The sequence below is a fragment of the Rhincodon typus genome, chromosome 12, assembly GCF_021869965.1.
Source record: "Rhincodon typus isolate 14 chromosome 12, sRhiTyp1.1, whole genome shotgun sequence".
NCBI classification, from domain to species: domain Eukaryota; kingdom Metazoa; phylum Chordata; class Chondrichthyes; order Orectolobiformes; family Rhincodontidae; genus Rhincodon; species Rhincodon typus.
In genome coordinates this window covers 49,014,872-49,029,206 of record NC_063343.1, presented here as the reverse complement: position 1 = coordinate 49,029,206, position 14,335 = coordinate 49,014,872, and the positions used below count along the sequence as shown (strand labels likewise).

The window sequence follows — 14,335 nt, the reverse complement described above, 5'->3', positions numbered from 1 at the left end:
GGGGGGGACAAGCTGGGCTGGTTTTGGGATGCGGTAGGGGAGGGGAGATTTTGAATCTTGTGAAGTCCACATTGATACCATTGGGCTGCAGGGTTCCCAAGCGGAATATGATGTGCTGTTCCTGCAACCTTCGGGTGGCATCGTTGTGGCACTGCAGGAGGCCCAGGATGGACATGTCGTCTGAGGAATATGAGGGGGAGTTGAAATGGTTTGCAACTGGGAGGTGCAGTTGTTTAGTGCGAGCACCTCCCATTCCTCAGACGACCTGTCCATCCTGGGCCTTCTGCAGTGCCACAACGATGCCACCCGAAGTCACTTTGACTGACAACGAGTGCTGAAATGACACTTACATAATGAATCCGGTGCAATATATTATTTAACTTGCATTTTACCTGGAGGGTTTCCCAAGGCATGGGAAGTCCAGTTGGCACAGGTTTGCAGTAGGAGCACTACAAAACAAGAAATACACAGACATGTTAAAAGGTTTTACTGACTGACAATTTCCTGTGAGTGGATTAGTTGCCCCATTAATACCAGACACTTTTGAATTAGGCTGGGGTCCTGTTTCAGATTCTTAATCTCTTTTAGCCTCCCACTTGGCCCAAACTCATCCATTTTGGTGAACTAAAATTACCTTGTAAATAGCTCCAGATCTGCCGGGCTTTTTCACAATTCTCAGGGAATTATATTGTTAAATGTTGTTTTTAAAAAGGAACTGTTTTTGACAGTGAAAAAAAATTCCTAATATAAGCTTCATGAATTTACAGCATTTGAATTAAACTTGAATGCCATGTTAAGTAGCTCTCGTGTTAACACATCACAAATATAAGAAACAATTTTAATGCTTTTTCTATATTATCAGGTATTTATTTCGTAGCCTTCAAGGCACAATGTCTGCATCTTGCATTTTCAAAGCTCAACAACTAGACAAATTGGACAGGGAACAACGTGCTCGAACCATCAAACACTGGAAAGGCCTTGACATCTCAGCAAATAATACCTCGTCTTGAACAGGTTCTGCAGATCAATCACCAGTTGAAAATGTCAACCGCCCTTGTACAGTGGGCGAGTAATTATGATCCTCAATTTATTTCTTCCAATCCAGTGGGGATAGTGAAAATGCAGAATTCTGTCAATAGTGTGTGAAAATCAGGAGTCACAGGAAAAAGATACAAAATGGAACTGATGAGGATTCCGGTGAAGCTACACATTCACAAATAGCTTTGGAAAAAAGATAAACTTTTTCTCCTCCCTCTCAGTCAATGCTAAATCCTGAATAAAAGCAGCCCCAAGCCTTAAAAGAACATCTCATCTTTTGAGAATTACTTTTTGTGTCAAATAAACGAAAAATTCAGCCCTCATGCAAAGTTTTGAAGGACCTTGCCTAGGAATCTCAGGTTTTCTATCTTTTCACGTAAGGAAGACAGCATGAACTGAGTGAATCTACCAATTGTGCCATTAATATTTGTTTATCTTTATGACTGTCAGCTAGTTCTTAATTGTGCCAATTTAAATGTTTGAGAAAATAGAGAAATATACTTTTGCTTAATACGCTGCATAACATAATTAACCGTGAGTTCATTGATTTGATAAGAACTTAGACATGAAATTTATCTTAAATCCCAAAAACAGAATCATTGAAATGCGCAAGACTGTGGATGGTAAAATCTGAAATAAGACCAGAAAATGTTGGAAATACTGAACAGGTTGATAGTACCTAAAGCATGAGGAACAGAGTCAATGCTTCAAGTTCTGGTTCTGATGTAAAGTCACATACAAGAAATGTGAACTCAGTGAATGGAATATTATCAGAGTCTGAATGACATGCGTTTTAGAAAGATTTATGACCAAATCGTGGTAAAGGACCAGCAAAGTCAACCTCGATGTTAGGAGCATAATGTGCATCCATTTAAGCTTTTGACAAGCAGTGTGGTGAGATTCTCACTGGGTAGCGGCAACTTGATAAATTAAAGGGGATTATTGCTTGTTAATGGCACAACTTGTCTCATTAATATTGAGCTTCCTATTTTATCAAATGTGCCAAACAAACTTGATGTCAAGTATTCTCAATGCAGGCACCTGACAACTTCAGCTCCTTGGTCACACACACCCCAGATCTGTGGACTTTGGTATCAGTTATGTGCCAGCATCTAAGAGCTCTCACGCCACATGTCCAATCTGCTTATGGGACACTGTGTGCCTAGGGACATGCACATAGCTCATGAACTAGACCAGGCCGAAACTCTGGGCTTTGCGCTAGCTGTCATAGTGTACACTCACTGTGAGACTACCTGAATACTCACAGCATTTCTGCCTTACATTGCCTTGTCTGCCCTGCCTGTGAGCACTTTGCCACTTCAGCCAGAGCTCCCAGGCTCATTGAACTTCTGTCTCTTTTTGCAATTTAGTGCAGAGCGAAGTCAGGATGCATGTCATGATTATCAGCAAGCCTTAGTTAGGTCAAGGAGGATGGACTCCTCAGTTGGGGGTTGGTAGTGGCTGGTCCCCACACAGGAAGAAAATAGTTCATGGCTCACAGCAAAGACACATCCCAGTGACAATGAATGATTCTAGGAAGGGTGTAAGGCAGAGGACTTGGAAAGTTTTAAAAAACAACAAAAGATGATCCATAAAAAGATAAACTTTTAAGGTAAACTTCAAGTGATATCAAAATGAACAGCAAGAGTTTCTTCAAATGTAAGAAAAGGAAGAGAGAAGTCAAAGTGAGCGTAAACCGCTTAGAGAACAATACTGGGGAAATAATAATGGGGAATCAGGAAATGGCAGAGATGAACAAATACTTTGCATCAGTTAGTACTACTGCCTTACAGCGGCAGGGACCCAGGCTCAATTCCAGCCCCAGGTGGCTGTCTGTGTAGAGTTTGCACATTCTTTCCATGTCTGTGTGGGTTTCCTCTGGGTGCTTCGGTTTCCTCCCACAGTCCAAAGACATGCAGTTTGGGTGGATTGGCCACACTAAATTGCCCGTAGTGTTCAGGGATGTGTAGGCTAGGTGGATTAGCCATGGAGAAATGCAGGGTTAGGGTAAGGGGTTGGGTCTGGGTGGGATGATTTTTGGGGGGTTGGTGTAGATTTGATGGGCCGAATGGCCTGCTTCCACACTGTAGGTATTCTTTGATAATGATTCTATAATTCTGTAAGTGGCAGAAAGAGAAGAGGGAATGAATATAATCACTATTACTACAGACAAAGTGCTAGACAAACTAATTGGACTAAAGACTGATAAGTCCTCTGGACCTGATGGGATACCTCCTAGGATTTTAAAGGGAGTAGCAACAGAAATACTGGATGAACTGGTAATAATAATCATCTAAGAAATCTTAGATCCTGGAAACATCCCAGAGTATTCACCAATGTTGGAACTTTAATTAAAAAAGGAAGGAGACAAAAAACAGTAATTATAGGCCAGTTAACCTAGCATCTGTTATTGGGAAAGTTTTAGATACCATGATAAAGGATGCAACAACAGAGTATTTGGAAGTACATAAAATGATCAAGCAGCATCAGCATGGCTTCATGAAGGGGGTAGCATGGCTGACAAATTTACTAAAGTTCTTTGAGGACATAATGAGCAGGATAAATAAAGTGGAAGCAGTGGATGTATAATGTTTAGCTTTTCAGAAGCTTGATAAAGTAACACACATTAAGGCTACTTGGTAGCATAAAAACTCACGGTGTTGCAGGTAATATATTACTAGGATAGAGGATTAACTAACTAATAGAAGACAGAGATTTGTGATAAGGGGGACATTTCCAGGATAGCAACCTGTAACTAGTGGAGCGCCACAATGTTCAGTGCTAGGGCCACAATCATTTATAATATATATTAACTTGGATGAGGAAATGAATGTACTATAGTTAGGTTTGCAGATGATGCAAAGTTAGTTGGGTAGCAAGTGGTAAGGATAACACAAAGTCTGCAGCAGTATATGGACAAGTTAAGTGAGTAAGTAGAAACTTATCAGATGGAATATAATCGGAACGTAGGAACAGGAGTAGGCCATTCAGCCCCTCAAGCCTGTTCTATCATTTAATGAGATCATAGCTGATCTGTGATCTGACTCCATATACTTGCCTTTGGCACATGTCCCTTGATAAATTTGCTTAACAAAAATATACCTATCTCAGATTTAAAACTAACAGCTGATCTAGCATCCACTACCATTTCTCGAAGAGATTTCCAAACATCTACCACCCTTTGTGACATCTCTCCTGAATGGTCTGGCCTTAATTTTTGGACTGTGACTCCCCAGTTCTAGAATCACCTATCATCTACCAAACCTATCTTTTCCTGTTAATTTCTTGAAGACTTCAATCAGATCACTCTTTAACCTTCTAAATTCAAGAGAAAACAGGCCTAATTTGTATAATCTCTCCATATAAGTTAACCCTTAAGTCCAGAGATCATTCTTGTAAACCTACATAGTACTCCCTTCAAGGCTAATATACCCAAGCACCCAAGGCTTCCTAAGATATGGTGCCCAGATCTGCTCACAGTACTTCAAGTGAGGTCTAACCAGGGTTTTGTATAACTGCAGCATTAATTCTGTATACTTATATTCCAGTGCCTTAGACAGAAAGGCCAGCATTCTGTTGGCTTTCTTGATTATTTTCTGCACCTGTTCATAGCATTTTGAAGTGTGGGAAACTGTGAAATTGTGCACTTTATCAGGAAGAATAAAAGAGCTGAATGTCATTTAATTGGATAAAACATGCAGAAAGCTACAGAACTGAGGGATTTGGGAGTCCTCATCAACGAACCACAGAAAGCTAGCATCTGAGTTCAACAGGTAATGGGGAAGGCAAATAGAATTTTGGGCATGTTTTAAAATGAAATAGAGTACAAAAATGGGAGGTTTTGCTAAAACTATACAAGGCACTAGTCAGACCACAGCTGGAATACCATGAGCAGTTCTAGGCCCTTTATATATAAAAAAGATATGTTGGCATTGGATGCAATCCAGAGAATTTCACCATGCTGGTAAAACAAGGGCCATCTTTTCTTTTTTTTCTTTATATGCCGAAAAGTTATCACACACAACTGAATAGGTTTTTTCCCACCACCAAACTGTCCATGGTACTTTTCACCTATTATCTGCCACCACTAAATCATCCGTGTTTTCCAATGAATTAAATTATTGCAGATTGCCCAACAAGGGCAAACCAGATCACCAAGAGCCTTGTGTTTCTTTTCTTAATATCAGAAATGTCCTTCCACCAACTGAACAATTTCTTCCCTCATCACCAAATCACCCACATTTTTTCTTCACCTATTAACTACCACCAATAAATTACCCATGTTTTCTAACTGATTAGTTAACATGCAAATCCCATTAAGAGCAATGCAGACCATCAAAGGTATGAGAGTGAGAGAGAAAGAGAGAGAGAAAGCGAGAGATAGAGGGCTAAATCAAATTTGAATTGGAAGAGGTCAAGAACATTGTCTATTTTTCATTTTCTTTTACATCTGGAAGTGCTCTTATACACAACTGAATATTACTTTTTCCATCACCAAACCACCCATGGATTTTTCTTTCATTTATTTACCACCACCAGTATTCACCTGCACTTTCCAATTAATTAACCTGAGGACAAAACCTGTTAAGGGCAATGCAAACCATCAAAGGTGAGGGAGAGTGGGAGGGGCTAAATCAAACTGGAGTTGGAAGTGTGTCGAGAAGCATTGTCCACACTCTGGTTAACTGTTGGCAGCTGCAGCAGCCAATGTTATGTGTTCCCTGCCCCACTCATTAACATTGCTGTATAAGTCAACACTCATTCTTAGCAGTGACTAGCATCATAACTGGACTGCTTTTTGTTTCCAAAACATTTATTTGGTTTTATTTTACTGTCTCTCTCCATTTAACCATTTGCTTTTAAAAAAAGTGAAGACATGTAAACTCATAACGTTTCAAAATATTCCTGCACATTACCTCTGAAATTGGAACATTTAGATCATTTCTAAATCAAATTTGGAGAAAATTCAAAAATAAATTCACTACCAATCCGTGCAGCTGAGTCACATCATAAATGGAGAGATAAATAAATATAATTCTCAGGGAAACAAAGTTTTGGTTTTTAACTTGTGTGAGTAATGTATCTAGCTTAGATTGTTTAATTTATTTTGTAGAGATTGAAGGAACAAAACAAGCTGTTTACAGTAATGAAAAAATAAGTTTCTTTAACAGAATTGTAATTTAAGTCGACTTTCATTCTTGAAATTGTAGCAATCAGAAACAGTAATTGGGAATGTTGGTGAGTTATTAACTGTAGGCCAGCTTGCCAACAGAACAATCTCAGTCACTTAAGAAAGATGAAAAGCAGAATGTCCTCAGTTTCAGGAGCTTTTGAATCTTGTTTCTGAATGTATAATAAGTGTTCAAGTACATGCCAACAGAGTATGCCGGTTTTATAAAGGTAAAACAGTTGACCCTTTTTTGTGTGGATGGAAATGTTAGCCCAACTATTATAATCTAGTGGGGTGATATTAGTGACCCAGAATGGGCAATTTTGAATTGACTGCCTTGTTTCCAGTCTGATTCTCATTTCCATTGAAGTCAATGCTGATTTATTAACTCCCAATTTGTGCTACTATCCAGGAAGAATTCCACCCTCGGGATGAGGGTGGTTTTGCCTGTTTCCAAACTCTCCTGGATCAGTTACTTACTTGATCTCATTGTTCATACCTTTAAGTTCACTTTATACAAATGATACTAGCTTATTCTCTAACTGTAGTGCATAAAATATTGCAGTCATGTGGAGATGATCATGTGTGATCTGTGTAATGTCACAACACAAGAAAAATAAAAACAGAGTTTAACATGTTCACCGTTCATCTGTCATCTGGTGGCAAAATATTTGTCTAGCTTCAGGACCTCACCATCAAAATCATTTGGGAGTCTGAAGCCCAACTGGGTAGGAAATGTTCACTGACCTGTGATTTTCCCTGAGGCCAGAGGGTGGGCTTGTTGTCCTGAGTTGATAGATCTACTAGGGCAGTTCTGTTCATGGGTCTTGGAAGCTATGAAGGGAAAGTAAGAAGAGAATATGAAGTTAGTACTGATCTGGAAACATTTGCTTGATGTTCAGGGGTAGGGAGAGGTTGACAATAATGTTGGAGAGATGGCCTTCAGCTTCAGTTTAGTCGAAATCAGCTCATCTGGCAACAACACTCCACCTTGGCACCTCCAGTCAGCGGGTTTGATGACAATGCCAGGGAGAGAAAACAGGACCAGTATCTCCAGTACCTGAGAGAACAGAACGCAGCAAGCTCAGAATTAGACAGGTTACAGTGAGTGAGGGGAGCTGAAAAATGGAGAGAGCTGGTGTTATAGTCGCAGTTCTCAATAAAAGAGATTAAATGTGTGTAAGTGGCCAGAGAGAGGGGTCCAGGTATAGAGAGAATAATAGAGATGGGCAAAAGGTTCCACTCTTTGAGCAAAGGCTCCTAGCCAAAGAAATAGAATCAGAGCTGAAGGCAACAGAAGAAAAGCTTGCCGTTATACCAACTGCATAATTAATTAAGATGGGGGGGTGGTAAAGGGATAAAGCTGGGTCCTTTTTAAGACAAATCATTCAGTCTCCCAAGACAATAAGTTTGGAGAGTTGTTGTGTATTTCCTCTTATCTACTATGCTCTCTGGGACCATCTGCAGCTGTACAGGGTAGCTTTGGAATGTCAACACTTATGTATGTTTGTGCAATGGCATTTTAAAGATGGTGCCAACACAAGGGATGCCAGTTTATTCCTAAATACCCAACCAGAGGTAGAATCCAGCTCTCATCAGACATGAGGGGCACGATATAGGCAGGCTAGATATTTAATGACATGAGTTTGGCTAATAATTCACTAGCCCTCATGGAGACAAATCCTCCGTGAAACTCGATAAAATCAATACTGAAATGTAAGACTCAGCCCAGAGTATTACTTAAACTGACAACAACTGGAATTCTGAGGTGCCGAGGGGTCAAGGTTTTCTAGAACGTGAACCATAAAAAAGTAAGTTTTCAAGTACAGCATATGTTGCATAAAAGTGAGGAAGTTATGCTTCAATTTTACAGGGCATTGGTGATACGATATCTTGAATAGTCTGTGAAGTTTTTGTCTCTTTATTTAATAAGTTATTTAAATGCATTGGATGTGGTTTAGAGGGGATTTACTAGATTGATACCTGGAATGAATCTGTTATCTTCTGAGAAAGAATTGGACAGGCTGGGCTTGTTTCCGATGGAATCTAGAAGAGTGAGGAATGACATCATTGAAGCATATAGGATACTGATGATCTCGACAAGGTGGATATTGAAAGGATTTCCCTTTTTTGGGTCAGTCCAGAACTAAGAGGCACCATTTTCAAATTAGTGGTTGACCTTTTAATGCAGAGGTGAGGAGATTTTTTTTTTCTCTCTCAGAGGGTTGTGCGACTTTGGAACTTGTTGCCACAGAAAATTATGAAAGAGAGGCTATTGAATACTTTTAAGGCAGAGGTTTTTGTTAGGCAGGAGAATAAAAGGTCATTGGGATAGGTGATTGGGATAGAATGCAGAATTCAAACCACAAATAGATCAGCCATGAACTTATTGAATGGGACAGCGAGCTCAAAGGCTGAGAGACATACCTCTGCTCCAACATCATATGTCTGTATGTTTGGTCTAAATTTTGTCCTGCACGTTGAGTTGACAAGGTATCCTTAGATAGATTTTGTTATGAGAATGATGGTAACTGACTGTGGGAGGAGAGTGGGTTTATAAAGAATAGCAGGCGATTGGCTTTCAGCAAGGGCCTCCTCTCCAATCTCTAGGCCTCTAGCAAACCTGTCCGTTGAATATCAGAAGCGACAAGGTTTTATTTGAGTTCCAGGCAGGAAGTCCACCCCATAGCCCGTACTTGATTGCAGTGAGTAAGAAGATTGCTGGAGGGAGAGAGGAGGAGGAGTAATTGAATTTGACCTCAATGCCTTGATTTCTCCAGTGTTCTTAGTCTATCAATTTCATCTTTGATTTTTTAAAAATTTGTCCTTTTTGTACTTTTATTCTGGTGCTGTGTCCCCGGTTCAAAAGTTCCCGACCTAGGGAAACTACCTCTTAACATCTAGCATTGGAAGATAACTTAATAGGACACCTGTAAATTCTTACCTTCAAAATGAATGTTTTATACCATGGCTGCATCCAGGGCTTTTTTCTTAAATCACTTGTCTAGAACTTTTGATAAGGATTGAATAAAGATCTTATTTTAAATTTCAACTCCCCCATCCCCACCTCAATAGTTTCTAATTTCATCCCACTTATTCTGTTCAGCCTTCTCAACCTTTGGTTTTATTTATTTATTAATTCAACTGTAAACGTAGCAATGGAGAACTAAAGAATGAAAGGCGATCCTATTGAAACAAATAAGATTCTTAAGTGGCTAGATGGGAAAGAAGATGGGGTAGAAGTTGTTTCCCCTTGTGGGAGAACTTGGAGCCAGTAGTATAATCTCAGAGTAGGTGGTCACTAATTGAAGACAGAGATAGAGGATTTTTTTTTCTCTCAGAGGTTAGCAAATCTATGAAATTCTTTACTGCAGTGAGCAATAGAAGTTGGTTCATTAAGTATATTCATGAAATAGACATGGTTTTATTTAATAAGGGAATCAAGGGTTATGGGGGAAAGGCACAAAAGTGGAGTTGAGGATTATCAGACCAGAAGTGAGCTCATTGAATGGTACAGCAGACTCAGTTGGCTGAATGGCTTGCTGCTGCTCCCATATCTTATGGTCCAAAGGAACTCCTAATTGCCTTGTACCCTTGATTGCTAAAGCATAGTTTTATATATTTTTCCTCCCTAGAGAAATGTCACTTTGTTAAAATATTCTTGTTGCATCCACTGTATTGCACCATCTATTGTAACACATTCTTCCATATTACCTCAAAACTGTGAAATCCTTTACACTTTTCCTTGTCCCTTTCTTTAAATGCTTTAAAACTCTAGCAGGACACCATATAATGGTTCTTACCACTTGACTTACCTGAGTTCCTATTGTATTCATCTGAATTTTGACATTATGTTGCAGTAATTGGTTTTGCTACAGCATCAACCCATTGCTTAAGGCCAGGAAATCAGTATTTTCATTGGCCCTTTGAATAAAATATCAATTTATGCTGAATTGTGCCCAGTTTTTGTACTGAAAATTCATATCCCTCAAGAAACCTGATTAGATCATCAAAACTCATATCTTCCAGGAACAGAATTCTGAGAAGAACTTTTTGATTCAGTCTGCTTGCAAGCTCATTTACCAAGTGTGCAAGGAAGGTACAATAAATCCAGTCCATTGCTCATCATCCTTTGATCTTAATCAGTCCCTGTAGATGCAGCAAGTCATGAACATTAATTTTGAAACCATTGTTTTTTTGCTTAACATTGTGATGAGGAGGGAGTCTGTATATCTGTTAATACAATGATCAGAATTTTGCCTCATTCTGCAGTCAGGGTCAATGAGAAAAGTGAATGTTGGTGGCAATGGGCCCATGAGGTCTGGGATCATCATAAAATCCCAGACTAAAGATACGTGATGGTAGACTGGCGTTCATGGAGTGGGCCACATGAGTGGAGGTGGGGGAGCTGGTGGGTGGGAGTCAAGGGCAGAGGGTTGACTTTTGTGCACTTACTTCTACACAACCCCTGGCTATGAGGTAACCCCCACTCCACTGGAATCCAGTGAGAAATGAGTGACAAATGACAATGTGAAGATGGGGGTAGTGTTCTGGAAATCAATGCTCACTATTTCCAGAATCTTCACAAAAATTAAAACTACACAAACTTCCCCAATTTTCCAACCCAGGTTAACTGAAAGTATGACCCGGTTTAACAAAAAGTATGACCCAAGTTTTGTACCTGACAAAAAATACTACATATTAAAAATAAAAAGATTCTAGTTTATGAACTATGAAGCAATGACATGTATCTTCACTGGTCAAAACTCTAAACAGCTTATAAAACTCCCCTGACACACAAAAGAAATCATGGCTGTAATGGATGGAGGGAAAGACTGGTTCAATGATCTGAGAAACTGAAATTGCTGGAGGAACTCAGTGGATCTGACAGCTCCTGTGGAGAGAGAGCAGTGTCAATGTTTTGAGTCCAGAAGACCATTTTTCACTGAGATGAACCTTTCCACTTGTCGAGATTTGCTGTTTTTGATTTTCCTTTTTCAGGTATTTCACTGCTTGCAGGAGGCATGGAAAGGCTAGTTTAAGCTTTAAGATTTCTAACTCACCAGTTAAAAGCTGCAGCCTACAGCAACTGCTGATGGGAAATAAACTAGCTTTCTTCAGGCTTGGGACAGTTTTGACAGCAATGAAAAAGACAGTACCTTCCATTTGAGCGGTTCGATGGTTTTTGACCATTTGTTCCCACAATTTGTTCAGCTACCTGGGAGCTGTGGCAGGCAGAAGACCTTTGTCATTGATAATTGTCACCATTTCACAGACGAATCAGCTACTTGTTGTTGGCCAATTACCCCTTTGTACACACCCCCTGGCTCCAACCCAGCTGCACTCTATCTTCATTGCTTGAACAAACAGCAGCATAGACAACACTTGCAATAAGTGTCAGATAACTTACTTTTAAGAAGAACATTCATCCTTTCCATTATACTTGATTATTAAAATAGCTCTTGTCCCATAGGCATCCACAATCAAAAATACAGAAAAATTAAAATGTATGACCTTTATGCGAGATGGTGTCCTCAGTGATGCTGGTCAAGGAATCAAGATTACCTCGAATACCTGGGAGAGAATCCCTGCTCTTCTTCAAAATAGAGCTGTGGTCTTTATCAATGTCCATTCGTGAGATCAGATTGAAGTAGAGTTAACACCTCACCCACAAAATATCAAAAATGTAAAAGATGTTGTTGTGCTTTGAAAGAAAGGTTTTTTTCATTCTTTGATGGGATGACAGTATCACAGGCTGGGCCAGAATTTTCTGCCCATCAGAGTTAGCCTCCAACTGAATGGCTTGCCAGGCCATTTTAGAAGACAGTTAAGAGTTAAGCATGTTGTTGTCAGCCTGGAATCACAATGAGGCCTCACTGAGTAAAAAACAACTTTCCTTCCCTAAAGAGCCTGAAGAAACCCGATGGGTTTTTATGACAATTCATAATAGTTTCAGTAATTATGACCATGAAACTAACTTTTACTCAAGAGAGTTTATTGAATTTAAATTCCATCAGCTCTCACGATGAGATTTGATTCTATGTTTCCAGAGCATTATCCTGAGTTTCTGGATTCTTGGTCCGGTGACATTAACACTACTAAACCATTACCTCCCTAAATAATAGCATTAAAGTTGTAATCACTATTTGCTCCATTTAGTTTCAGTCGGACTACATTGAGCATTTCATACTGTTAAAAGAACCAAAATCAGACAGTAAATGTTTCAGTTTTGCACCTAGGGCAAAAAGAATGCATTTGAAAAATAAGAAGGCAAGTAAAAATTGGACTGAACATAAGGTCAGTCTTACGGGAAATGTATTAAGACAAATCTTGTCTGAAGATACTGGATTTAGTTATTTGGTTATAACATCTCTGGTTTATTTCTCAGGGTAATGACCTGACCAATCAGAGTTAACCTGCTTGTTTCAAAATTTAAAACAAGCTTGTTAGTTAAGTGTTGGTCATCATGAACTGTTGCAGTCTCTGTGGCAATACCTCCATAATCAGAATCCATATCAGCAGTCTTTTCTCAATACAGTATAAATGTTGTTTTCATTACTGTAGGGAGTTCTTGCAAATTGTTCAAATGACTACAAAACAAAAGTCTTCAACAAAATGTGCGTCTTTTTCAGCAATATTTAATGGATTCATTCTATGAGTAGCTCCAATTAGCATTGCAGAAAAAAATTCCAAGTCATTCAACAGCAATGTGGACATTACAATTAAAGTCAGTAGTTCTGAATATATAAACATGGTTCTGCAGTTTTCTCCCATGATTTGAAAGTAGAACAGAATGCAACTGGTGCTGAATTTCCTCACCTCCAACTGATGGAATTGCCTTTTGATGGGTTATGGTATATGTTCTGATCGGGGGATGATGGCTTTGGTCTCTCAGGTTTTAAAATGAACTGTTGTGCTATACCAGGTACTCTGACTTGCTGATTGCTGCTACGTAACTAGGAAAGGGTCAACATTGCACTTTTAAGTTGTCCAATCATTTACTAGTGACTGTACATCATGGCATGAAGTAAAGAAGATTGAGAAGATTCCAAGATGGAAATCCAGAACACCATTAATTCTGTGCTGGTGATAATATTCTTTTGCAAGTAGCACTTAGCACTATTAGCTCACCAAGACATTCACACAAGTTGTGTGGCAGTACACAAATGGGATACTAAATAGAAAAGATTTTGAACAGATCTAAAATCTGAAAACAGGACATCCATAAGATAATGTGAGTCATTAGCAGCGGCAGATTTGCATTCAACCACAATCTGTAACCACACAGCTCAATATCTCCCCGACTCTATCACCAGTCTCTAGCTGGGGAGCATCAGCCATGGTTCAATGAGTAGAGGACGGTATACCAAAACCACTAACCAGATCTGAAAAGTAGGTATCTATCTTGAGAAGCTACAACACAGGACTACTTGCATGCCAAATATGGCTGAGCAATCACACATCTGACAGATCAGATCTAAGCTCTGAAATCCTGCCACACCCAATTGTGAATGGTAATGGGCAATTAAACAATTACTGAAGAAAGCTACTCCACAAATGTCTCCATCCTCTATAATGAAGGCGCCGAGCACATCAGGGCAAAAGACAAGCCTGAACCATTTGCATTCATCTGCAGCCAGAAGTGCTCAGGTCATGATCCAGTCCTCTTGCGGCTTTTGGAAGTCAATCATCTCAGTCCAGGACATCACTGCAGGACCCCCTCAGAGTGATACCCTAAGTCCAATCATATTCAGCTGCTTTATCAATGGCCTTCCATCATAGGTTCAGAAATGGGGATGTTCATTGATGTTTGCACATCCTTTGCAACTTTTCAGGTGTTAAAGCAGTCCATGTCCAAATGCAGCAAGACCTGGAAAATGCCCAGGTTTGGGCTGATGATTGATGTGAATGTTATTTGCTACTTAAGTGTTAAACAGTGAACATCTCAACTGAGAGGGAATCTAACTGTCTGTTAATGATAGCCATTGGCAGTAACAGCTCTGAATCCACCACTGTGAACATCCTGGGTTTACCATTGACCGAAACTGAATTGGATTAACCATATAAATAGTGCCAAAAAAAACAGGTCGGAAATTAGAAACACCTTTGCAAGTAACTCATTTCCTT

The 14,335-nt window shown here is 39.5% G+C and overlaps 1 protein-coding gene across 1 annotated transcript in view; it reads left to right on the top strand.

The window, feature by feature from the left end:
- The window catches only part of atp10b (ATPase phospholipid transporting 10B), a 268,085-nt gene extending 266,781 nt beyond the window's left edge, over positions 1-1,304 (top strand). The window contains exon 24 of the mRNA XM_048604042.1: positions 863-1,304. Within this exon, the coding sequence (XP_048459999.1) occupies positions 863-1,010 (148 nt within the window). The 3' untranslated portion in view covers positions 1,011-1,304. The remainder of the gene's footprint in view (positions 1-862) is intronic.
- The last annotated feature ends 13,031 nt before the right edge of the window (positions 1,305-14,335 follow it).